Below are 24,851 nucleotides of genomic sequence, written 5' to 3' on the forward strand. Positions count from 1 at the left end.
GGATCCATTCGAGATCCAAAGTCATCTTTTTATAGTCTAAGGTCTAGTTTTTATAGTCTATAGTCTCAATTTTAAATACTCATATTTAGAGCCAAACCTTATTGTCAGGGTCCACACTCATTTGAGAGCACAAGATCTTTTTAGCCTCATTCAGGGCGTCTGAGATTTAGGGTGCAAAGCCTCCTTTTTAGGTTCCCAACAACCTGTTTTAGGGCTCAAGTCACCACCATCAATCCCACTCCACCTGTTTAAGGGTGCAAAGACCCATTTTTAAAGTCCAAAGCATTATTTGAGGACCAAACCATCACTTTATAGGGCACAAACCCTACTTCAGGGTCTAAGACCTCTTTTTACAGGACTAAAGCATATTAGTAAGCTCTAGAAGGGCTTTCGGTTTTTAGGGCTCAAGGACCCATTATTCAGGCTTTAAGACTCAATTTGAGTTACAAACCCATCTTTTTATTGCTTAAACCCACATTTTTAGCCCCAAAGCTTAATTTTAAGGGCGTGAGCAAAACCCTTCTTTCTAATGCACAGTACAAACCATTCTGTTCAGAGCCCAAAGCCACAGACTAAGGTCCAAGGCCCGAATTCTCTTTATAGGATGCAAACACTCTTCTTTGGTGCCCAAACCCTCAGTTTAAGGACAGCAACTCCCCATTTTATGTTCTTATTATCACCCTTAGGGTTCCAAATCCTATTTACAGAACCCAGAAACAGCTGTAAAAATGACAGTGTGGACAACGAAAGGGAGCTGGGAGCACTATTATCACACTTGGGGGCGTACAGAAATGAGGGTTCAGACAGACTTTGGGATTCAGAGCAAGGTTTGGAACCACAGCAAGCAAATATAGAGGTAGCCACCACAAAAATAAAGAGGCCTTGACCACAAAATGAGGTTCGGGCCCATAAAAGCGATGCTTTGGCACCTAAGGACAGGCCCTAACGCAAGGCTCCTCAACCTGCAGCCGCTCTCGCAACTGACGGCCCGCCCCTGCCAGAGCCTTTTGTAGATGGCGGAACCGGGCGCCGCCGAGTCCATCGCGGGCTTCAATCAGGTCCGACCCGCGCCGCTCGTCTGCACGGCGCTGCGGAGGGCTGCGCGGCCGCGGTTCTCAATCAGGTCCGCTCCAAACGGATGCGCTCCGTTCCTGGGAGCCCCGCGGCTCTGGCTGCCGCCCGGCTTCTAATACCGGTTCTGGTTCCCCGGTTCTCGGTAAACCCAATTCCAGTTATTCGCTGCTTCTGGATTCCGGTTTAGTCTCCAAAATTAGGGTGGCAGACATTCAAAAATGATTCTTTGGTCCCTCAGATTTTGCGTACTAATAACAAACACAGATCTGTGTCTAAAGCTGTAGATCTCAACCATAAAAATTACTATTTTGGCATTCATCATGTGAGTAGAGAATAGCATTCAGGTTTTGGGCTCCAGGAATAAGGCTTAGAACACTCCAAACGGGTGCTTAAAAGGTAGTTTGGGGCTGTAAAAAGGAGAAATTCAGCTTAAAGAAGTCTCACCTCAAAAGGAAAAAAAAAAAAAAAGTGTTTTTCAACAAACAGAAGAAAAAAAAAGTTGTGATTTTTGAAATAAAGCTTTAAACCCGCCGGAATCAGGCTTTTGACATTAAATTAAAGATGCGAACTCTAGTGAATAAGATTTGGGCTGTACAGCTGTGGGTACGGACCCTCAAACAGAGCTTCGGGCCGTAAAGACAAGGCGCCAGCAGCCTCAGGAAGAAGGCTTTGGACTTCAAACGGAGGCTTGAGACTCGGACACCAAGAGGAGCCCTTCGCTCACCAGAGCCGCCCCAGCCTCACCTCACCCCTCCCGCAGCCGCTCTCGCCCTGACGGCCCCGCCGCCACCGCCTCCCTTTCGATGGGGCGGAACCGGGCGCGGCCGAGTCCATCGCGGGCTTCAATCAGGTCCGACCCGCGCCGCTCGTCTGCACGGCGCTGCGGAGCGCTGCGCGGCCGCGGTTCTCAATCAGGTCCGCTCCAAACGGACGCGCTCGGGTCCTGGGAGCCTCGTGGCTCTGGCTGCCGCCCGGCTTGTGGGCAGTAATGCTGCTCCCGCTGCGCTGGCTCTCGGTAAACTCAAGTCCGCCGTGTCGCTGCTTCTGGATCCCAGTTCTCCCAGGAAGCGGCCTCCATCCGCCACTTCCACCAGGTGCCGCTTCGAGATCCATGTGTCTCCGGTATCCCCGTAGAACCCGGTTCCCCCTTAGAGTGCCAGTTGGCTTCACCAAAGCTGTGTCCTCAAGGGTGAGATGTGTCCAAGGAGACCATCCTTGAGTATTGCAGGATGACTGGGATCCAAGACCCTGTCGTCTCCCCTGTGGAAAGGGTCCTCTGAATTGCCCCTTCCTCCAGCTGCTCAAATATTTCTGAGATGAAAGTCCTACGGTCCCAAGCACTGGAGGTAATGGAGAAGGTGAAGAAGTCTCTAGTCAGGTGAGGCTGGAGGCCCTGGGCTGGTGTCTGCATGGGGTGATTTTTAAGCCTGGCAAGAGCTTATTCACCAGCTCGTAGTACTCCCCATTTGGGGCTGCCCTGACGTACAAAACACAGCTTTTCCTGGTGTGCAGGACAGACCCATAGTGTATTGTTGCCACCAACAGGCACACAGCCCAGTCTGTGCAGTGTTGCTCTCAGAAAAGCAGAGCAGGACTCTCCAGGCTGGGGGAATTGGCTAAGCACAGTGATCATGGCTTGGGATACACAGAGCAGAGGGATCACCACCTTGAACAGAAGAATTCTGTGTTTCCCTCCTGTGTCCTTCTTGGGTGCTGTTTCCTGGTAGACTCCTTATTTCTGGTTGAAAGGGTAGGAAAATTGCCAACTCATTCTTCTGATGGAAGAAGGGCTGAGATAAGGATGGAAAGGTCACTCGACAGTCACCACCATGGGCAAAATATACTCAGCGTGGGGAAGATTAATTGAGTTTATTGCTATCTGAGAACAGCACAGTGAGAACTTAAAGCACAAAGTCCAGACAACTTGCCACATAACACCAGTCACAATGCTGGGAGCAGCTGGGTCAGCGCTGATGGGGCTTGGAACTGGGGCTTTGGCCCAACAGACACAGCAGACGGAACGGAGCTGGTTTGTATTGCAATGCCAGGAGCAGCTCTGACTGTGCCATTCTGGGTGTTGCTGTGTGAGAAGGAAGGGCCAGGCAACATCCAGGGGTGCTGCTGCTGCAGCTGCCTCCGGTCAGGGGCTGGTGGTGGGGATGGGAGCAGTCAGGATAGGGAGCACTGCCAGTGCAGGCAGAAACGTGTTCAGGCCCACAGCACGACCCCACTGGGCTGTGGGGCCATCCAATGGTAAAAGGAGGGGTGCTGAGCAGAGGGGGAGGGGGTCAGAGAGGTGGTGGTGGTACTCGGTGACATCTCTGCCCTGCCACGGGGCAGGAGCCACATCTGCCCATCTCCTCTTGGCAGGATGGAACGGAGACACCCCAGCTGCCCCCAAGAGGCCTGGCCAGAGAAGCTTATGGTATCGCAGGTCTCCAGGCTCCAGTGGGGTTCTGATGAGGTGTGTGAGGTGCAGGTGTCCTTTGGCCCAGGTGAGCGTCCTTCTGCCTCGGACATGTCACCGCAGGAAGAGGATCCCCTGAGCTGTATCCGTGCCGGCTGCACACGCAGACCCCAGGTAGCAAGCACTCTGTGCTTCCCTGGCTGCCCCTGCCCGGCCGTGCCCAGCTGGTGCCCTGATGCCAGCACCCGTAACTCCTCTCGCTGTCTCAGACAGAGTCACAGAAGCTGAGCTTTCTGGCCTCCGTCCGTGCTGTCTGCGAAGCGGAGGACTGCGGTGCCCATTACCGGCTGTGCGTCTGCCCTCTGGAGGTGGCGCAGTGCATTGAGGTAAGGGGAGCACCGCAGGGCCGGGCGGTGGGCACAGCCCTTCCCACCGCGGGGTCGCTGGGGAGCCCCAGGAGCTGGGAGGGGTGCTGGGGTGGGGTGCCGGGGCTCCGTCTGCCAAGCAGGGCGCGCCGCGCCGTCCCGTCCCTTCCCGTCCCACCGTGCCCTCAGGCGCTGCTGCAGGAGGAGCCCGCCGAGCGCCTGGACACGGAGCTGCGGCAGCAGGCCATGAGCGCCGTCGCCGCCATGAGGTATCGCCCAGCCCAGCGCCGGCCAGCGTGGTGGCACCGGTCCCGGCCGGGGGCCCTGAGCGGGGCAGGCAGCGGGGCGCAGGGTGCCGAGCGGAGCATCGCGCCTCCGCCCTCTCTCCCCTTACAGCAGCGCGTGGCCGCTTCCGGAGGAGCGGAAGAGCGGCCTCCTGCGTGCCTGCCTCAGCAGCGTCCTCCGCCTCCCTCGCCACGAGGACGCGAAGGACCTGGACGCTGCGCTCTACACGGAGGTGCGCACGGGCTGGGCCCTGGGGACGCGTCCTGGGCACCACCGCCGGGATGCCGCTCTGCTGCCAGCAGGACGCAGCAGGGACGGCCGCCCTGACCGCCGTCCTCCTTGCAGACCATGGAAGCCCTGCACCGCCTGCTGCAGGGGCTGGTGGGCAGCGCAGGCACCTCTGTCCTCATGGAGCTGCAGAACATCTTGGAGGTCTGGCTGCGGCAAGGCTGGGATTTGCCGTAAAGGGGGGATCCACGCGAGATCTCCCCAGGGCCAGCTGCGGGCAGGGGGTGCCGGCCCAAGACCGGCCCTTGTGGGGTCAGAGGGGTGGGTGGAGATCGGCGGGAAGTCGGCGGGGCCGCAGCAGGACAGGGACGGAACACCCACCTCCACTGCAGCTGGGGAGCGAGAAGAAGGACGAGCGCCCCGTGCTGTGGGCACACCGGCAGCTTTTCTCTCTACAGCTCCTGCTGCCCTTCACCACGTGCCAGCTGGCGGCCGTGGAGGAGAGGGCCGTGGCGTGCATTGGCAGGCTGCTCGCCTTCAGCAACACCTGCTCCTTGCCCAAGGTAGGGAGCACACAGCTCCAGCACCCCATCCTGTCTAGCCAGCTGGAGCCCACCTGTCTCCAGGCCTGCACAGAGCTGGGCTGGGCCCTGCTGCTCTGCTCAGCTGTGCATCTCTGCTGTGTCTCTCCCCAGGTGTGCTCCTGCTTCATGGGAGCTGTGGTGCTCCGGCATCACTGCACAGAGAACCAGCGCTTCCCTGTGCTGGGGAAGCTGGCCGGGCAGCTGATCCTGTGCTGCACCTCCACTGATGAGGCAACCAGAGATGAGGCAATGAAGGCTGTCCATCAGCTTTTCATTTTCATCGCCTCCCAAAGTAAGAGGAGTTGTGTTGGGCCAGGTCCCTGCAGACCCTCAGGAGCCCAGGCCCCTCACTGACATTGTGTCCACTTCTCTCCAGGAATGTGGCTGTGGAAGAAGGATCCCAAGAAGCCACAGCTCCGGGAACGCTGGCAAACACTGTTCTACGAACACGTTTCCCAAGAGAACAATGCCAGCAAAATCTTCAGGGTAAGAAGAGGAAACCCTGAGCCCACAGGAGAACCCAGGCCTGCAGTGACAGGAAGAGTGCAGGCACTGTCCCCCAGCAGCCCTGGTGCCCGCGGGGCCCTCACGCTCTGTACCCCAGGCATCACCCAGCCCAGCCCCTGCTCCCAGCTCTCCTGAGGCGCCCGCACAGCCAAGCAGCCCTGCAGGGGATGAGTCGTCCCTCCTCCCCTTTCTCCCACAGATGTTCCTGAAATACCTTCAGTACCCTGAAAGGGTGAGCATCTTCCTCACAGCCATTGAGAGCATGACAGCGCCGAGCCTCCACAGCACCAAGCTGGCTGCCCACATGGTGGATGTGCTGGCAGCAGAGGCTCGCTTCCCTCCAGGGCAGGTGGGAACCTGCAGCTGCCACAGCTCCCGCCCTCGGGGCTCTGCCCCATCCCTGGCACCGCGTTTGGCCAGCAGGCAGCAGAGGGGATGGCGGCAGGGCCCTGCTCCAGTGCCTTTCCATTCTCACGTGTGTCCCCCTCCAGGTGCGAAAGATTGTGAAGACGATCTACGGCAGCCTGCCTTCCATCGAAGCTGAGCCGGCTCTCGAAAGCCTGGGCAGGGCCCTGCTCGTGCTGGCCGGCAAACACCCGAGGGAGATGGTTAGCAGCCTGCTGGGCTGCTCCCCCACCTGCACCAGGTCCGGGGCCCACGGCCCTTGGGGCTCCTCTCCCCTCCCCGCCCCACGGCCGTCAGCCAGGCGGGGGCAGCCACGCTGACAGCCCTGGGGACCTGCAGTGTCACCGTCACCATGTGGAGGGAAATGCTCTCGGAGCCCTCAGCTGTGGAGAAGGTGCTGCAGGAGCTGCTCCAAGTGCTCACAAACCATTCTCTGCGACACATGTCTGCATCCACTGGGGACAGGCCACGTGTCCTCGCCCTGGCCGTGAGTTCCTCACTCACCCAGCTCAGCTGAGCCCCTTCTCCCCTTCCCTGTCCACTCCCAAGCCTGGTTTCTGCCCTGGGGCACTGGAACACACCCCTGGTGCTCTGGGGGTGTCCCTCTCCATCTGTCCCTCCATTCCCACACCTCTTGAGGTGGGCTGGAAACCTGGGGGATGGGAAAAGGACAGCGTCTGGGTGCTTTCAGCAGGCAGCAAGGACCATCCCTGAGATACTCCAGCTGCCTCTTGTCATGAAGAAGGCCGAGGCCATTTTCCCCCAGCTCTTCCTGGCCCTCCTGCTGCAAGTGTCCTTCACCACGGAGCTGACACTGCAGGAGGTGGGAATCTTCTGGGAGGAGCACCGGCAGCACCAGCTCACTCCCATCAGGTGCCACATCCCCGTCCCCCCGCTGCACCAGGACCCGGTGCTGGGGCTCCCGATGCGACTCGCACCCTTCTCCACCTGCAGGTCCGCGGTGCAGGCCTTGAAGGTGCTGCTCTGCAGCGTGGGCCTCCAGAGGCAGATGGAGGCCATCCAGGAGCAGGGGGGCTGGGACGCGCTTCTCAGCACCGTCACCCACCTCCAGGGCGTGCAGGTGGTGGCCAGGTGAGAGCCCTTCCTTGTGGTGATGGGGAGTCCCCAGCTCTCAGACAAAGTGCTGCCACAGCACACAGCCTGTGGCCCCTGGGGCACTGTGGCAGCAGAGCACAGCCAGGAGAGCTGTGCCCGCCCGGCTCAGGGCTGATGGTGCCTTCTTATCCCTGCCAGGGTGATGAGGGAACTGCCTGGTGCTCTGCGTGACCCCATCTTCCATCAGCTGGTTGAGCTGCTTAGCACCAAGCTCTGCTCCTGGGAGATGGTGGCCATGGTCTTCCTCGCTGAGGTGAGCAACAGCTGCAGAAGCAGTGAACGTGGAGCTGCGGGACCTCCACACCAACCCTGCTGCCTCCCTCGGGGCCAGGCCTGGCCGTGCCCTGCTGTCCTTGCCCCGAGCTGGTGGTAGGACTCAGCACTAAGAGCCACGTGTGTTGCAGATGCTGGAGTGCGTGGACCCCAGTGAAGAGCTGCACCGCGTCGTGAGCCTCTTCAACACCTGTCTGCAGAGCCAGAGCGTGGGCACGCAGCAGCTGGTGCTCAGGAGCATCCTGGAGCTCAGCAAGAGGCCGGACGTGGTGAGCAGGAGCAGCTCTCTGCCCATCAGCTGCCTGCTGCCCCGGGGCTGTGTGGGACCGCCCTGCCTGCCGGCGCCGTGCCACGATGACAAGCCAGTAGGGAGGCTGCAGCTGGAGCCGTTCTGCCCCAGCAATGGTCTCTGTTGGGCTGTTTTTCCCGCAGGCGAGGAAAATGCTCGGCCTGCTGCCGTGCATCATGGAGCAGCTACAGGATGCAGACAGCGGCGCCCGCGCCGTGGCCCTGCCAGTGCTCAGCACCCTGCTGCGGCTCCTGGAGAGGGGGAAGCTCAGCCTCGTGGCTCTGGAGCTGGCCGGCAATCTCCCAGCGCTTTTTGAGGACGTAAGGGGAGCAGGGAGCCCAGCTTGCTAGGGATGTGGCCGGGCCCCCAGTGTCCCCACGCTGGCGGTGCTGGCCCTGCTCACAGTAGACTTGGAGCTGACATTTACATCCTTCCTTCCTCCTCGCAGGAGTCCGGCACGGTGCGCCAGCTCTCCATGCACCTCTTCCTTGACACGCTGAGCTTTGTGGAGGGCAGAGAGAAGAGGAAGATGCGGAAGGAGGTGTACAGGAGCCTGGTCCCGCTGTATCTGCACCTGCACGACGAGGAAGAGAGCGTGGCCAAGGTGGGAACTGCGTTCATTTGGGGGAGGGCGGCGCTGCCCCTGCGGTGCCCCCCAAACACAGGGGTGCTGCAGCCCACGGCAGCGTCAGCCCTGCAGCTGCATCCCCCCTGCGGAGGGGCTGCGAGGATCGCGGGCTCTGCCTCTGCTCGGACTGCAGTGGCATCTCAGCCGTTTGGCAGGCCTCCCAGAAAGCCTTCCTTGGTGCCACACGGTTCCTGCGCTGGAGGCGGCTGCAGCGCCTGGCAGAGGTGGCACAGTTCTGGCAGATCGGCGAGTGCCTGGTGCGCGCATTCCCACAGCCCAGGACAGGCTCAGTTCTGCTCCGCGCTGACTCCGTGCCCTTTTCTCTCCAGCTGGTGGAGAGGAGGAAGAGCGCAGCGCAGGACTACCTGGGCCAGAGCCTGCTCTACCTACAGAGCCCGCAGGAGCCCCTGCGGCGGGAGGCCGTGAGGTTCATCGGTGAGCCACGAGACTGAGCTTCCCCTGTGCCCGGCCCTCCATGCTGCACCCAGGGAGCAGCCGGGGTCGCTGAACATATGACCGCAGAGCTCGTTGGGAGGCACGAGAGCACGACGGCGCGGACCAGGTGGTGGCGGTTCGGGCGGCGCTGACCCCGCGGGACGGAACCCGGCGCCCTCCGGCGGCTCCGCGGCGCACCGCGCACCGCTGCGCTCCGGCGGGGCTGGGGGACCCTGCGGCTCGTGCCCAGAGAGGAGGAGGAGGGTTCTGCACCTGGAACGTCGGGGTGAGCGACTTTTTACACGGTCTGATAGGACAAAGGGTAACGATTTTAAACTGAAAGAGGGGAGATTTAGGTGAGATGCTAGGGCTAAATTCTTCACTCAAAGGGCTGTGAGGCGCTGGCACTGCTGCGCAGAGCTGTGGGTGCCAACCTTGGAGGTGCCCCAGGCCATGGAGGGGCCCTGGGCAGCCCGAGCTGGGGGACAGTCAGACCATGGCAGGAGTGGGGCTGGGGGTGGGAGGTCCCTTAGGACACAACCATGCTGTGATGATTAGCCAGGAGCTGGGCAGGGTGCATCGCTCTGGGCTTTATGCATGGCTCATTTGCACTTTTTGAGGCACGAAAGGCTCCCCGGGGTTACGTTCTCTGCATCACCACCTCCTCAGGCCACAGATACTTGCTATGGTGACAGGACTGGTGCCACGCAGAGCCACACGCTGTCACCAGTGGTGCTTGGCCATATTCCCATGTTGTCACAAACTTTTGATGCAGGAAGGAAGGTGGGAGGCAAATCCCATCCCAGGAGGTTGTAAGTACCTGGGGGCCACCTGTGTGCCTTTTGTGCCTGGGATTCTGCATCCTGCACAGGACCCTGCAGTGTGCTCACAGCTACTGCTCACTGTCAGTTCTTGCAGGGCCTCTACTGGCTGCATCCAGCTCACCAAGGAGCAGCGCACGGCATCAGGCACAGTGACATCATGAGGCTAGGAAAGCAAACAGAAGTGCAGCCAGGCCCCCACCTCTGTCCTGGGCACACATGGGGTCCTTCTGAGGCTCAGCCAGCCCTGGGGAAAGGCAGAACGCATTTAAAAAAAGAAAAGGAAAAGGAAAAAAAGAAAAAAAAAAACCACAACCAACAAAAGAACACTTTATTTACGTAAATTACAAAAAAAAAAAAAAAAAAAAAAGAGGAATCTTGGGCACAGAAAAAATCTACGCTTAAAAAGGGCTCAGCCCCCTGGGGCCCCATCACTCAACAGTCCTCTGAGGCCCTCTTCAGGTGCTGCTGGGGTCTGCAGTGCCCCAAGGCATGGAGCGGGTGTCGGGGGAGGCTCCTGTCCCTCTGCTGCCATGGGATGGGAGCATGCAGAGCTCCTCAGGGACAGGGCTGTGGCTGGGAGCCTGCAAACCCAGGAGTAAAAATGAAGAGGAAAAGAGAAAGTGCCACCGGTACAGGTGTGGGGGTCCAGGTGTGCTGGGGAGGCTGGTGTGGTGCCTGGCTCATCCGAGGGGGTTGTGACATTGGAGAGAAAGTGGGGTGAGTGAGGGCAGCGTGCTCTGCGTGGAGGAGGGGTATGGTGGGCCATGGCTCAGGGCTAGCAAAGCGTGATGGACAGTGCAGCTCAGTGCAAGGGAGCTGGGAATGGGGCTGCGCACCGCTGATGGGCATGAGGGATGAGTGCTGTGATGCTGAGGCTGGGCTGGGGGCCACCTTCCTGCTCCTCCAGCCCCTACGCTGGGGCTGCTGCTCCCTGTGAAGGGATGGGCTGGGGCATGGCCTCCCTCCAGCCTTCACAAGGACGACGTCGTGGAGTCTACCGCCTCACGGCCATTGCACACTGTGGGCACGTATTGTGAGGCCGAGCCTGGTGGGGAAAGGCACCAATTATGAGAGGGGGGATCCAGCAGCAGCCCCCACCTGGGGTATCCCAGTGCAGTGACAGACCCCCAGGAGCAGCTCTGGGGTGGAGGACTTGGGATACAGCGGCTGATCCCTTGGGTGCTGCAGCACCCCTACCTCCTGCTCTGCAGGTCCCCCTCCCAGCTGTCCCCCTGTCCCTCCCCAGCCCAGCTGCACTCACCGTGGGACTGGCTGGAGCCAGCGGCCGCCATGCTGAAGCGCGCCGTGCCCACGCGGTGGCTGGCCACATTCTTCTGTGGCTGGAAGAGGATGATGTGGAGCTTGGGAGTGAAGAGGCAGCCGAGGACCACTGTGCCGCTGAGGCTCACTGAGATGCACATGGTGGTGGTCTGCACCTGGAGGCAGAGGGGTGAGCGTCACAGGTGTGGTAGCATCACACACCCAGGCAAGAGCGTGGATGGGGCCCTCATCAGCCCTTCCCCAGACCCTCCCAGACCTGTGCTGCCCCGGTCATGCGGGCTGCTCTGGTTGGGCCCCATGGGTATCCCCAGAACTCAGGCTCTTACTCGGTAGTCGCTGGAGGTCACGTAAAAGATGGGCAGGAAGGCCAGCCAGATGATGCAGGTCGTGTACATGGTAAAGCCAATGAACTTGGCCTCATTGAAGTTTTCAGGGCATTTCCGTGTCTTGAAGGCGTAGACCGTGCACAGGACAATCAAGAGGACGTTGTAGGTGAGCGAAATGAGCATGTTGGAGTCACGGTTGTTGCACTTGAGGGTGACAATGTACCTCTTGTCAGGCTCGGTCTCCTTGCCTGTACCAGGGGTCTCCACCAGCAGCCAGATGATGACGATGATCAGCTGGCAGGAGATGAGGGCCATGCAGATGACCACCTGTGATGTGGGGCTGATGAAGCGAGGGCGCTGGACCCCCTCCTTCACCCCGCTGAAGATCCTGGCGATGCGATTTGTCTTGGTCAAGAGGGCTGAATAGCAGACAGCAAAAGATGTGCCCAGCCCCAGGCGCCGGAGCGTGCACACCTCGGTGGAAGGCTTTGCAATGAAGATGAAGGTCATACTGTAGCACATGAGGACCCCGGTCAAGAGAATGTAACAGAGCTCCCGTCCAGAGGCCTTCACAATGGGAGTGTCATTGTTCTTCATGAAGACACCAAAAACAAAGAGAGTGGAGATAAATCCCAAGCAAGAGATGGTGACGGGACCGATGGCCCAGACATCTTTCCAACGGATGTACTCCTGGGGCAACTCGTAGCAGCCATTCAGGGTCTCATTGGGCCAGTAACCCAAACCACAGTCCATGCAGGTGAACTCATCCAGCAGGTACTCGTAGGGCTGGCAGGGGATGCAGATCCAGCAGCAGATGTCTCCCGGCTGCATGCTTTTGATCTCGTTCTTCTTGCATGGATCACTGCACTGGGACACTGGGATGGACACGTCTGCCCAGGGGATGAGGCTGGTGTTGAGGATGAGCCCCTCGGCCCAGTAGCCCACCTTCTGGTACCTGTACCGCCCATCCATGTGGTGATAGTTGAAGATATTGTAGCGCCCAATCCCGTCACCATAGCGGTCAAATCGAACAACGCTCTCAGTGTCTGCTGGCCTGAATGGAGCTGGAGAGATGAGAGATGGAGATGGTCACTGCCTGGACAGCTGGCCCATGGTGTGGGATCACACTCGCTCCCACGGGGATGCACCGAGGAGACACAGCCCACCATGGCCAAGCGGCTATTTCCAACCTGTCCCCTTGCCCCTCATGCCTAGAATGCAGCATTATTGTTTGGGATTGTGAGAGTAGTGGTGCATAATGCTCTCACCATGGTTGGCAGCCTCTAGCCATGCTGCAGGGCAAAGCAGGGGGGTCTGCATAGCCGTGCAGTATCACTGCCCCCCAAACCTCCATGGCTCTGAGTGGTACATAGGGCTCAGCCCAGAGGGAATGATGGTTCTGACTGACCCCAGAGCTGTGGGCTCCTGATTGAGGCTCTCCCTCCAGCTTAGTCCCTGAGAGGTGACTAAATCAATCACAGAGCAAGTGGCTGAAGTCTCCAAGGAGAGATCGAAACCTCAAGGAGGAGGTGGAACATTAGAGTGAGAGTGTGACCTCCTTGATCCTCCCTGCCCCTCCACCCATTCGGCTGTGCAGCCAAGCCCCGTCTCCACCTCTGGACTCACCATCAAAATTAACATTGAGCATGAAGTCCTTGTAGAACCTCTTGCCATTGACAGGCTTCATGGAGTCGCAGAGCTTGGTGGTGTTGGGGCACAGCGCCCGGTGCATGTTGTGAAGTGAGTGAGCCATGGCGTAGACCGCATTGACCACAAAGGTGATCTTGGACTCTGGCTCAAACTTTCCCGTCTTTAAGGAGTGCCGGCTGCAGTCCTGCATGTGAAGGCTGCACTTGAACTTTTGCTCCCAAAACTCCCGAAACCAGGGATTTCGGCTGTTATTATAGGGATGGAGGTTGAGGAAGTATGTGGCGAACTCCTGGATGGGGTATGCTGCCAGCTCGATGGTGATGGCTCCCTCCGCCACCGCCTCGCTCCCCGCCACCACGCTCTCCAGGGCTCCCCACCCATCGCTGGCCACCCATATGAAGGAGACATTGGCTCTGTGGGCGGCTGCCAGCAGCTCCCGGGCGTCCTCACTGCGTGTGAAGAGCACGACCACCTTGGCATTGGGCTTCTGCAGCAGCGCCCGCACCACGCCGTCGTAGGTCTTCTTGTTCATGGAGCGTCCCACCTTCTCCGAGGTGGCAATGCAGATGTTGCGCATGCGGGCTTCTTGCTCAAAAGCTTCAATGCCCGTCTCGCCATAGTCGCCCTCTGAGGCCACTGTGGAGACGTAGGTCCAGTTGAAAAAGCGGAGGATCTCCGACATGGCTTTGGCTTGGTAGAAGTCAGGCGGAACGGTGCGGGCGAAGTAGTCATAGCGAGACTTGTCGCTGAGTTTGGCACTGGTGGAGGCGTAGCTGATCTGCGGGATCTGGAAGAGCCGCAGCAGGTTGGCGACCTGCATGGGGGGGAGAGGTGAGCACAGCCAGACATGACCCCATGAGAGGCATCCCCTGAGAGCATCCACTCCTAGACACGGTGGGTGGCTGACTAACGGGCAACCCCCATCTGGAGGCTGGGGGAACCCAGTGCCCTGCAATCCGATGGACACAGGTCGTCCAAGCCCTCAGTCCTGTGTTGGAACTGTGGTTGTCCTAGAGCTGGGGTGTAATGATGTTCCCTGGGCATCCTTCTGAGGGCAGGATGGAAGAGGTGATGGGAAGGTCCCTGTATGTCCATGACTACCAAGGGCTGTAACACTGGAAAGCCTGGCCACATCCAGCCCTTGATGCCTGGCACAGGGCCTTGGGGTCATGTATTCACAGAGGTTTCTCACTCCGCAATCCCAGTGTGTTCCTACTCCTTGCAGCCTCCACTCCTTTCTTTTTGTTTTTTTTTTTTCATTATTATTTTTATTAATATTTTATACTCCCCCCTCTGAGATTAAGGTTGGGAGTAAATAGACTCATGGCAAACACCGAAACTCCACCGCAGGCGAACGGAGCGATGCTCATCTGCGAGGACAAAACTGGTGCCCGCAGGGCTGGGGGGACACAGTGAGCACTGTCCCACTGAGCCCCATGGGCCAGGCACTGCAATTGACTGCTGTGGCTGCTCTTTCCCCTCGTTATCTTCAAAAAGGAGAGAGCCCTGCTAATGAGGCTGTTAGAAAACGGCTCTCGCAGGCCGCACGCAGCTCTGCTTCCTATGCAGGAGATGCAGCTTAATTAACGTGGACAAATGTTTTTAGCTGCAAATCACCCTAATGACACAGAAGTCCCAGAGGGCAGTGATGCTGTGGGGACATTGGAGGATGTGGGGCTGTCACCGTCTGGTGACTCTGTCGCACTGGGCGGCCCGGGACCACGTTCCTCCTGTCCCATGTGGGGTTTTCAAGGCCATTCTGACATCAGGAGGTGTCGCTGCCCCCCGTGGACATTCTGTACCCAACCACGCACCTGGGACCCATGGAAACACAGGTGAGCTCCCTGGGAATAGCCGATCCCTAAATCCTCTCCCAGCCCACTGAGGCCACCCGTGCTCTGTCCCCACAGATGGAGCCTGACACGGCCGCGGCCATGGCCATCCAGGCGTGGTGGAGAGGACAGCTGGTGCGGAGGGCACTGCTAGTGGCGGCCAGCAGCGCACGGCGCATCCAGGGCTGGTGGCGACGGGTGGGCAGCCAGCGGAGGGAGCAGCAGCGCCTGTGGGTGCTGGCAGAGTACATCAAGCTGGAGCGAGCCATTGTCCTGCTGCAGGCTCAGGTCCGGGCGTGGGTGATGCGGACGGAGTACAAACGCTGCCAGGAGGCCGCCCGCACCATCCAGACCTGCTGGCGGGAGTACGTGCAGCGCCGGGCTGGAAACTGCACCAAGGATGTGGATCTGCACATTGACATTGTCCTGGGTATTCCGGGTGACTGTGGAACCCAGAGTGAATAAAGCACCATCCCCACGGAGGGATGGCCACCTTGCATGGGTGCTGACCCCTCTGTTTGTGGCAAGTGGGGCCACAGCAGCAAACAAATGGCTCCATCCGAGGGGCTAATGCCCCCCCGCTGATGCTGGGGGTGGGACGGTATCCCACGGCATAGGGCTGGCATGCACCCACCTAGCCCCAAGCAGCCTCGACTGATTACTTTCCTTAGCAGATGCTGAGCTCCCTGACACACAGCCCAGCAAAGAAGTAGGGCCGAGGAAGAGGATGGGCTCCGTGCTCCCCACCTCCAGGAAGTTCCCCCCCGGTGAGGGCTGAGGTTTGGCAGCCCTACAGCCAGTAAATGCCCTCTGCCACTTCTGCCCACAGCCCAGGCTCTTATCTTGCAAGGGGTACCTGGATGGAAACATCGCTGTAGGAACCCCCGATGACACCAGTGATGGCTGTGGGCACGTCATCATGGACAGCATAGGAGCCATCGGGGCAGATGTGCTCGGAGCCGTCCACTCTGGTCAGGGATGCGCGGACGAAGTCGAGCGACTGCTCGAGAGCATAGGTGTCCTTGGAGCAGGTGTCCAGGATGTGGGCACCCAGTCTCACCCCCGGCAGGATGCTTGGGTCCTTGTTGATCTCATCCAATGCAAAGAGCATGGCCTCGAGGCGTTGGATGCCCCGGTGTTCATTGATTTTGCCACAGTCTTCGCTCCCCACTCCTTTCTCATGGATGGGGAAGAGCCCCCCGATGACCAGGTCCCCTTCAGTGCTGATCTCCTTCTTGCTGTGGGTGGAGCCGTGCCCAGCAGCCAGGCAGGAGGCCAGGTGCATCAGCCAGAGCCAGGCGGCAATGGGGACCGCCATGGGGTGTGCTGGTGCTGGCTGGGGATCCGCACGCCCCATGTCACCCAGCACTGCCCGTTAAGGTGAGGGCAGCCAGGGCCCCGGCATCGAGGACGGAGCAGCGTGGTGGTGGCAGGGGGTCTGCCGCCCTATTGGAGCCTTCAGCACCTGGAAAAGCAAAGGGAAGAGGCACTGGGTCGGCAGGTCATGGGATGAGCTGGGGCTGTCCATCTGGGAGCTGTGAGGAGATGCTCAAGGTGGCTGAGCCAGGGCAGCATGTAGGTGTTTTGTGCCCCACCAGCCCGTGTCCCCCCCAGGAAGGATACCCTTAGCGAGAGCTGAGCAGATGTGACAGCTCCAGCAGCAAACCAGGATCTGCAGGATGTAGCAAGTGACACAGATGTGGACAGACATGCAGGGCCACCCTGGCTGCCCAGCTCCCTGGGATGAGCTGGCACGTGTGGAGAGGCAGGCAGTCAGTGCTGCAGCAGTTCCAGGCAATGCAGCCTAGTGGGGGATAGCTTTTCTGGTTGGTAAAGCATTGGGAAAAGAGCCAGGGATGTCACCCAGGGGCTGGGACATCACCCAGAGCAGGGACTGAGGCAGACTCAATACCAGATCAGAGCCCCCTGACCCCAGTGCCACCTGCTCAGCCAGAGCCAGCTGCTCCATCCCAATGCAAGGGGCACAGCCATGCTCCCACCCTGTCCAGCCCCCGAGCCCCTTCCCCACTGGTGCCAGCTCCATCCCGCAGTGCTCTAGAGGCTGTTCTCTCACCACCGCCCCTTCCTTCCTCGTACACTAAATTCAGAGATTTCAGTAGAAGTAAGAGCCAGGTTTGCTGGCTTCCTCTGCACAAACCACGGAGGAGCTGGGGAATCAAAGGCTTTTGCAACAGACAGGCCTTTTTTTGGCAGTAAATGAGGTCCCCTCAGAAATGAGTTGTCTTTTCCCACACCATGAGAGGGATTTGTTTCCCATTTAAAGTCAGCTACTGGAATCCCACAGGGCCAGGGCTTTAGGGGCTGTGAAAGGAGGGGACCCTCTCAGCCTGACAGCCCCAGCCCCAGGTGGCCACAGCTCACGGGGGGCTCCAGGTGGGACCCATCAGAGGAAGGGCATCTTCAGCTCTCCCAAAGGGCGCTCCCAAAATCATCAGCTCCATTAGGGAGGCAAAGATGGCTGCAGCCATCCCTGGAGCCACTCACTGGGCTGACACGGTGCTCGGGGGAAACTGGCCCTGGGAATAACTGGAGAATATCTGGGGTGCAAAGCACCCGACTGGGCAGAGCCACAGCTGTCCCAGTGGCCACGGTGCATTGGGAAGGCTCTGCCAGCTCCCATATGCTTGCAGCCTCCCTCTACCTGAAAGCATCAGCAATCAGGGATGTTTACATCACACAGTTGGTCCCGTACTCCCCAGAGCACCCTGACACCTGCAGAAACGCAGGGAGGACCCTGGTTGCTGCCCTGCTTTCAGGAGGGGACGCACAGCCAGCTGTGATCACAAAGCTTTGCAGCCAGGACCCTGCCCTGGGCTCAGCACCGTGCATGCAGGTGCGCACCCGTGCAAGGTGCATGGGCAAGCACTGCGCGGGGGCTTGCACACCAACACCATGCACTCTGCAGGCACACCCATGCAGGGGTACCGTGTGTGCTCATGCCTGCAGCATGCGGGTAACGGGCCATGCCCTGCACAGGTCCACACGTGTGTACAAAGCGGCACGTTGCAGCGCACGCATGCCGTGTGGCCACACACACGTGTGCACAACGCCGGGAGCAGGGTGACACCTGGAAGCGCCTCCAAAACCTCCTCTCTTTAGGTCGATCCGTACATTGCAGCCACTCGTCCAGCCGGCGGGAGCAGAAGGGGAGGACGCAAAGAAGAGCGGCCGGCAGAACGTCAGGGTGCCCCTGCCCCGCCGCATCACCCGTGCGCTCGGGGAGGATGCGGGGTCAGCCGTGCACCCAGCCGGCCCGAAGCACTCCAGGAACCGGCAGTCCCCGGAGCAGCGAGCGAAGGGCAGGCGGGGGCTGTCCCCGCATCTGCCGCGCTGTCACCTCCGCGCCCCGGCGCCGCGCACCCGGAGCAGCAGCCGGACGGGCCGGTGGCCTCGGCGTCTTCCCTGGGGCTCGCGGCGAAGCTCCCGGTGAACCCGCGGCCCCCGGCACGGTGCCGGCCCCCCGCCTCCGCTGTTCTCCCTCCGGCCCGCGACTCCCGGCACTGACAGCGGTGCCGCGGACCCGACGGCTCCCGGAGCGGCCGAGCTCCGTTCTCCGGGCACAGCCGCTCGGGCGGCCCGAGACCACGGGAACGAGTACGGCGGAGACGCGGGATCCGCAGCCCTTACCTGGGCCCGGCGGGGCTGCGCCGGGAGCCGGTGCCGATGCCGCTGCTTCTTCGGAGCTGCTGCTGCCGCCCGCCTCCCGCCGCCGCCTCTGACACTCCGCCAGCTCCAGCCCGGCGGAGCCGCTCCGCCCCCGGCCCCCGCCCCGGCCCGGCCCCGGGCAGCGGCACCCCGCGGGGCAGCGGTCGGGACACGGGCAGGGCGGGCGGCACCGCGGACGCACTGAGCGACCTTCCGGAGAGCGGCTCGGCCCCGCGCCCCCAGCCGCCCCCGCCGAGCACGGGGGTCCCAGCCCCGACTGCAGCCCCGCTGCCCACGCCCGGCACCCAAGCGCCAAACCCTGGGTGATGGTCCCCGAATGCCCCCCTCCAATTCGCAGTGCAGAGCTTCCAGGAGAGCAGCTCGGACTGCAGTTACGGTTTCGAGACCTCGATGGACTCCACCGTTTGCCCAAATTTTTCTGCTAGCCCTTCGGCTGCCCAGCATCCCACTTTGCTGCATGCACTCCCGCCCCCCCCTCCAACCCCCTCTAATGTTGTGCCGGCAGCTTGACTGGCCCCAACTCCCAGCAGTCCTGTGGGCATAACACGGGTTTTGGGGCACAAGCCAGATGTGGGGATACAACCCAGGACATCCACAACAAAGCCCCAACCTCGGCTCTCATGCAGCACCAGGTTGGAGCACCAGCACTGGATGATGGAGCGGGGCTCTGGCAGCAACAGATGCCTTTGCTGGGGGGAGAGCAGAGTGGGACCAGCACAGCCAAAACCCCACTTCCCAGCCTGGCACAAGGCACCCAGTAGCAACTACATCCCACCAGGAAGCATCCTGGCTGCTGCTGCTCCAGCATTTCTGGCAGCAGAAGAACAACAGCAAAGATCCCCCACCTTCCATTTTCCATGGGGTTAGGGGACAAGCGGGGTTAGGAGCTGCTGTCTGCCTCCAGTACTCACAGACTCAGCTGGGCATGAATGTTTCAGGGGGCTTGGCTGTTTTGTAATAACCAGCAATAAAGATAAACACCGGGAAGAGCAATATTTTACCATGTGGGCTGGAGGAGTTTAATATTTTATCACTTAGAGCACAAAATATTTATAAATAATCTCCTGTCAATCACTGGATGAAGACTAACCGAGACCTTTCCAAGTCAGAGAAGGTAAATCTCCCCACGAGGGACAGCCAGACCCCCTGCCCCTTGCTGCTGGCCCCGCTGCTGGGCTGCACACTGGGAACAAGCCTTGGGCTGCCAGGGGCACCAGAGAAACCGGGGCAGGGGGTCTGGCTGTCCCTCGTGCTCCAGCACTGAACATTACTGGGTGAGGTGGCAGTGGGGTCAGGAGGAGAGGCAGTGCCCCAGTCCTTCCTCCCCACAGTGAATGCTTGGGGTGAAGCTGGCAGCGGCAGGGGACGGTCCCCACAGCTGCTGTGGTGGGGACTGTGGGTGATGAGTAGGGCTGCTAAGGTGTAGGATAGCTAGGGGCAGTCCCCTGCTCAGCAAGGACAGCAGGCTGGCGGTCAGGAAAGGCAGCAGGCAGCATGGAGGAAAAGCATCCACTTTATTACAGACCCTGGAAACACCTGTGGCAGGTCCAGGACAGCTTGACACTGGATGTTTTCATTTGCAGCAAAGGGAAAGAGAAGAGGGGAACAAAACAAACCAACCCTACTCATGGCTCTTTGGTGCTAGAGAACACACGTCCGTGTTGGCAGAGAGATGCTGTGGGTGAAAGGGGCACCAGCAGAGAAGGGGAGACCCACACTTCCCCCTGGAAATGCACCCAGGGGGTGCAGGTATGTCACAGCCTGCACCCAGCAGCCCCGTCTGCATTCCCCTTCCTGCAAGGGCAGCAGCCCCAGGAGGGATCAGTGCCTGGAATGTCGTGGTGCCAAAGAAGGAGACAGGAGAGGCGCACGAAGCCGGGGCCCAGGTCCGGCTCTACTCTTCTCCTCGCTCAGCAGCGATGGGCTCCTTGGTCCACTTGTCTGTGAGCTCCTGGGATTCCCCATAGCCCGAGGTGAGCAGCAGCCCCGCGCTGCCCTCCCCATCCGCAGCAGCTTCCAGGTCCAGCTCCTCGAAGGAGGAGCCGCTGGCTCCAGACTCGCTGTAGCTGTGCTCGCTGCGGTTGTCAGCCTCCTCCCGGCCACGACTGGTGGGGAAGGGCAGCAGGACAGAGGTGGCCACCGAGGTGTCCCTGCTGTCGGTCGTGGCCTCGATGCTGATGGAGCTGGCCTCGCTCATGGTGTCAGCCCCTGGGATGGAGAGAGAAGGGCAGGGTGTGAGTGCTGCAAGAGGAGGCTGGGTGCCACGTCAGCGTGTCTCTGAAGCCACCAAAGCCTGGAGAGTGCAGCAAAGCACCATTTGGGACCACCTGTAACCCTCGTGACCTGACCAGGCAAGCAATGGGATGCTGGTGGCCTCGCTTGTGCCACGTGCCAGGGCTGACCCCCTGGCTTCCCAGAGGCGGACAGCGTTGTGCAGGGGGACAGGGCTGGGTGGAGGTGACCACATCCCTCCCTGCTTCCTGCCATGGGTGCTGCAGTGTGTGCCCTTCTTTCTTGCCCCAACTCCATGTCCTCTGACTCCCTGTGGTGAGCCAAACTGCCCTTGGGGATGGAGGAATGAAGGTGATCCCTGATTTGCCTGCGGTCATTGGCAAAGGTGCTGGCATGGAATAGCACAGGGTGTCTATGAGCAGGAGGAGGGTGCCCAGGGACTGGGAGCCCCCCAGGCCAAGCCCACCACCCCTCCCTGTGTCACAATCTCATTAGCTCGGTCGACAACGCAATTAGGGAGTCGACAATGAGACAAGAGTGTCAAATTGAGACCGGCAGCTGAGTGCTGTTGCCGGAGCAACCAGCTGGGAGACAAAGCCCTCCTATAAAACATTAATCATTTTTAATTATGACATCACAGATTCACATTGTTAATTATGACAACAGCAGCAAACGTCGGCCAACCTTCCATCCCCCTGCTGGCTGGTGCTGCCTTCGCCACCTCCTTCCTCCCCTCTCCATCTTCATCCTCTCACCTCTCCACTTGGGAAGAGAGCAGGAATAGCCCAACCAAAGGTGTAGGGGATCTGGGTGCTCAGCACCTTGGCTGCCTGGTCCTGCTCATGGAATAAATGCAAGACACATCTCCAGCCTCCCTAAATGGCCGGGGTACCTGGACCAGAGTGGGGAGCAGTGAGGACGGTGTGGGTGCTGCCCAGCCACCCTGCAGCATCCCTGTTGTTTGTGCCCCAGCCCAGCATGGTGACACCACCTGGAAGGCAGAAGGAGCACAGCCTGTGCAGACACATAGGGAGCACCTCAACGTGGAGAATGCATTTCCTCTAAGTTTCAAGAGGTGTTCAGCAGGCTCCTGGGGAGGTGCTCACAGGGATGCCCCTGGCCAGACAAGTCAGAGGAGAGCCTCCAGGAAGGGGCTGGAAGGCAGCGGGGCCCTGGAGCCAGTGGGATGAGTCCCATCCATGGCAAAGGCAGGCTCAGTAGCAGTAGGTCCCACTCCACACTGGGCAGGGCTGAGCAGAAGGGGACGTCACCACAGCTGGGGCACACTGGGGTCAGCCAAGGGGAGAGCATGTGAGGACCACTGTGGGCTTTCGGGGTTGGGGATGGGATGTGAAGAGAATGGTTGGGATGTGCAGCCCGATGCATCTTCACTGAGACTGTGGCTGGGCACCCATCCTCCAGGACATAGCACAGCAATGACTCCTCTCTCTCCCTGTGTGAAGCCTGAGAGTTCCTGGTCCCAGGCAAGGCTTCTCCAGATCTCTACCTCAAAAAAAGTCAAATTTGCTCAAAAACCCAGTGTGGTGCCAGTGCTCTAAGGCAGCTCAGACTCAGTCCACAGCAAGGCACAGAGCGTGGTGTCAGGGCTGAAGCTGCATCAGTTGCACCCACCACAGGTTCCTCGGAGAGCTGAGGGCACCGATCCTGCCAGGCCCTCCCCTGCCTGCACAGCATCTGCTCTGCGCCAAGGGGGCTGTTCTGGCTCCAAGCTGTCGTGTACCCACGCACTGCAACATACAAGAGAAGACAAGCACCGGCTTGGGATGCTGAAGATGGGTGAAGGCAACCTACGACTGCTGGCACTCTGCTCTGAGAAGACGGCTGTCCTCGCCCCCAGCTGCCTTGTCCCTGCCCCGCTCCGAGGGCGACAATAAATAGCCACGCATCCCTTCAGCCAGGCGCTTTTTCCCTGCTCTGTCACTTCGGATCATGTTTGAGCAGCCCCAGCTGGTACATCTGCCCGATGCGGCAGCCGTGTCCTCCTCTGTGCAGGACAGGGCTGGCTTCAGTGTGCGGGGTGAGGGAAGGAGCCATTGCTCCTGGGGCTGGGGAGCTTCCTTGGGTAGAGCCCTGGGGTGAGCACAGCCCTGGCTCTCCTCCCATGGGCACTACTGCTGCTGGCAGCCCTCACTTCCAGGAGCATCCACATCTCACAGCTGGCGCTTCCCTCCTCCAGCTTCCCCTTCCACAGCTGGAGGGAGCCTCCAGAGCTGGCTCAGCCCTTTGGGAAGCAGCCCCGAGTCTCTGGGGAGGGCCATGTGCACCGAAACCATCAGTGTCCATGTCGAGAAGGCCGCTCCTGTTTGCTTTCTCCTCCATGCACTGTGGTGGGGTCATACTGAAGAGCACAACCCTGGCACCAAACCCTTCGAAAACAATTAAGTAGAAAATTACTAATCATGATTGACACCGGACCCTGGAGAGCCATCAGTCGTTGCTTTTGCAAAGACCTCAGTGATGGCCCAGGAGGGACAGAGCTGGGGCAGGGGCAGCTGCACCACCCTGCTCACTGCACACGTGCTGAGCCGTGCTCAGAGCAGCAGCCAGCATCAGCTCCATGTGTGCAGGGGTGGAAAGCTCCAGCTCAGGCTCAGCAGCACAGCCAGCAGCTGCCTCACTCAAAGCCAGAGGCACCCAGCACCTTGCAGGATGAGCCCCAAACCCTTGGGATTTCCCCAGTGTCTCCTATACGTGAGCAGAGTCCCTCCAGGCCAACATCCCGAAGCCTGTCCGTGCTGTGTCATGGCATGTATCATCACACGTGCAGTGTGACCCCGCCATGCTACCGGGCTGGCACTGGCACAGGCAGGTGCTGGGGACACATTTGGGGCCGTGGCAGAGACAGAGCGCAGACAAAGCGCCCTGAAAACGCCGCGACTGCAAAGCACTGGGAAGCCACTCCAATTAGGCTCTTCATTCCAATGCTAAATGGACAGGGCTCTCAGAAAGCAATTCCCAGGCTTGCTTTTACGACCAACGCAATTAAGAATTAAAGCGATCCAAAACCAAAGATGTGTAAAAAGATTACCAGACCAGGGGCGAGGCGGCGAGGCGTGCTCCAGCCGCTGCACGCGCTCATGTTTCTTTCATGCCCGTTAGGCACACGTGGGTGCCTGGTGGGGCCATGGCCGGAGCCCTGCCTGCAGCCCACAGCCCACAGCCTCCATCACGCTGCGTCCTACAGCCATGTGAGCACGTGGGCCAGCACGGCAGCCAGCACTTTGGGTTACTATAGCACTGCTGTTCCGCGCCTACAGCGATTGTGGTCCCTTCCTGTATAAATACACCCAGGCTCCAACAGATCTCTGCGAGCAGATGCTCTCGGGCAACTCCACCACCAGCTACAGAAACCTGGTATTTAAGTTCTTCACAATCCCAACATGTAACAGATGAAGATGAGATCAAGAAAGATGTATGTGACAAGGAGAAAAACAAGCCCAGCTGCAAGCAAACGTGTCGGCACCCAGCTCTGCTTTCACAGCCACGGGCCGGCGGTGCTGCAGTTGCACCAAGAGTGGCTTTATCCTCTGACATCAACAGGACCGTGTGCTGCCCAGGGCATGGCACGGGGTCAAGCTGTGCCACACTGCTCACAGTGATGGCATGAGGTGAACTGAGCCCTGGGCAGGAATCCAAACACAGCGCAGGCCCTCCTGCTCACAACAGCCGGGACACCGGGACGCCACCTGGGGAGGGCTGGTGACACACGGAAGAACAGAGGAGCCCAAGTGCCAGATGTGCTACCTGTGATATCAGTCTGGCTGTCTTCGACCTCGGCTGCTGCCCTGCTCTTCCTCTCCAGCTCCTTCATCTCAGGAACATAGAAGTCCCCTTGGCGGGCGAGGGGGCACACAAAATAGATGCGGTCCTCTTTGTAGATCTCAATCCTGGGGTGGGCACACAGCTTCCTCTCCTGGAAGAGAGCATCAGACTGTCAGCCTCTGCGCACTCCACCTCACCCCAACTGATTAGGACCCATCTGGCACCTTGGGCAGGAGTCCCAGTGCCCACCGTCCCCCCTGAGGTGCTCCTATTGGCAGCCCCCCACCATAGTGGGGTGCAGTCCCCAGAGGGGGGCCGTTTTGGGGATTTTTGGGGCACCTGCAGCTGCCCGCCACGTCCCCACACCTGCCTCTCAGCAAGGACCCACGGCAGGCGTAGTGCTTCTCTGCTAATTAATATAATCCAGAAGCAACAGCTCCAGCAGCTCCTTTCAGAAGCACAAGGGCAGGGGGTTGGAGATGAAGCCATGGCATTTCAGACAGCCTCCCCTCCGCCTCTTCCCTCATTCCTCCCCACGCCTGCCCCTGCACAGCACAGGCTGCTTCCTGCTGGGTGAGTAACCCAAACCCCCTGCCGTGCTTGCTCTTTTTCTATTTTTCCCCTTCTCAGGTCCCTGAGG

At 59.9% G+C, this 24,851-nt stretch overlaps 2 protein-coding genes across 2 annotated transcripts; one reads left to right on the forward strand and one right to left on the reverse strand.

The window, feature by feature from the left end:
- The first annotated feature begins 1,013 nt into the window (after positions 1-1,013).
- Positions 1,014-8,748, forward strand: LOC122185066 (maestro heat-like repeat-containing protein family member 6). The gene is made up of 23 exons (XM_042880546.1): positions 1,014-1,058; positions 2,130-2,263; positions 2,372-2,452; positions 3,445-3,655; positions 3,751-3,867; positions 4,036-4,115; positions 4,243-4,363; positions 4,477-4,563; positions 4,818-4,922; positions 5,055-5,235; positions 5,320-5,429; positions 5,650-5,799; positions 5,942-6,096; positions 6,195-6,342; positions 6,550-6,728; positions 6,810-6,947; positions 7,110-7,224; positions 7,376-7,513; positions 7,677-7,853; positions 7,982-8,137; positions 8,317-8,418; positions 8,491-8,596; positions 8,684-8,748. The coding sequence occupies exons 1-23, from the start codon at positions 1,014-1,016 to the stop codon at positions 8,746-8,748; spliced, it is 2,901 nt and encodes a 966-aa protein (XP_042736480.1).
- A 1,643-nt stretch (positions 8,749-10,391) lies between these two features.
- Positions 10,392-24,726, reverse strand: LOC122185067 (metabotropic glutamate receptor 2-like). The gene is made up of 10 exons (XM_042880547.1): positions 24,631-24,726; positions 24,194-24,362; positions 21,321-21,419; positions 20,095-20,404; positions 18,158-18,385; positions 15,366-15,747; positions 12,654-13,491; positions 11,028-12,091; positions 10,676-10,856; positions 10,392-10,465 (listed from the first exon to the last, which is right to left on the reverse strand). Exons 1-10 carry the CDS (start codon positions 24,703-24,705, stop codon positions 10,392-10,394), a joined length of 3,420 nt encoding a protein of 1,139 aa, XP_042736481.1. The 5' UTR covers positions 24,706-24,726.
- Positions 24,727-24,851: the final 125 nt, after the last annotated feature.

The sequence above is a fragment of the Lagopus leucura genome, unplaced genomic scaffold (genome assembly GCF_019238085.1).
Source record: "Lagopus leucura isolate 7727_CA_CO unplaced genomic scaffold, USGS_WTPT01 Super-Scaffold_100026, whole genome shotgun sequence".
In the NCBI taxonomy this organism is placed as follows: domain Eukaryota; kingdom Metazoa; phylum Chordata; class Aves; order Galliformes; family Phasianidae; genus Lagopus; species Lagopus leucura.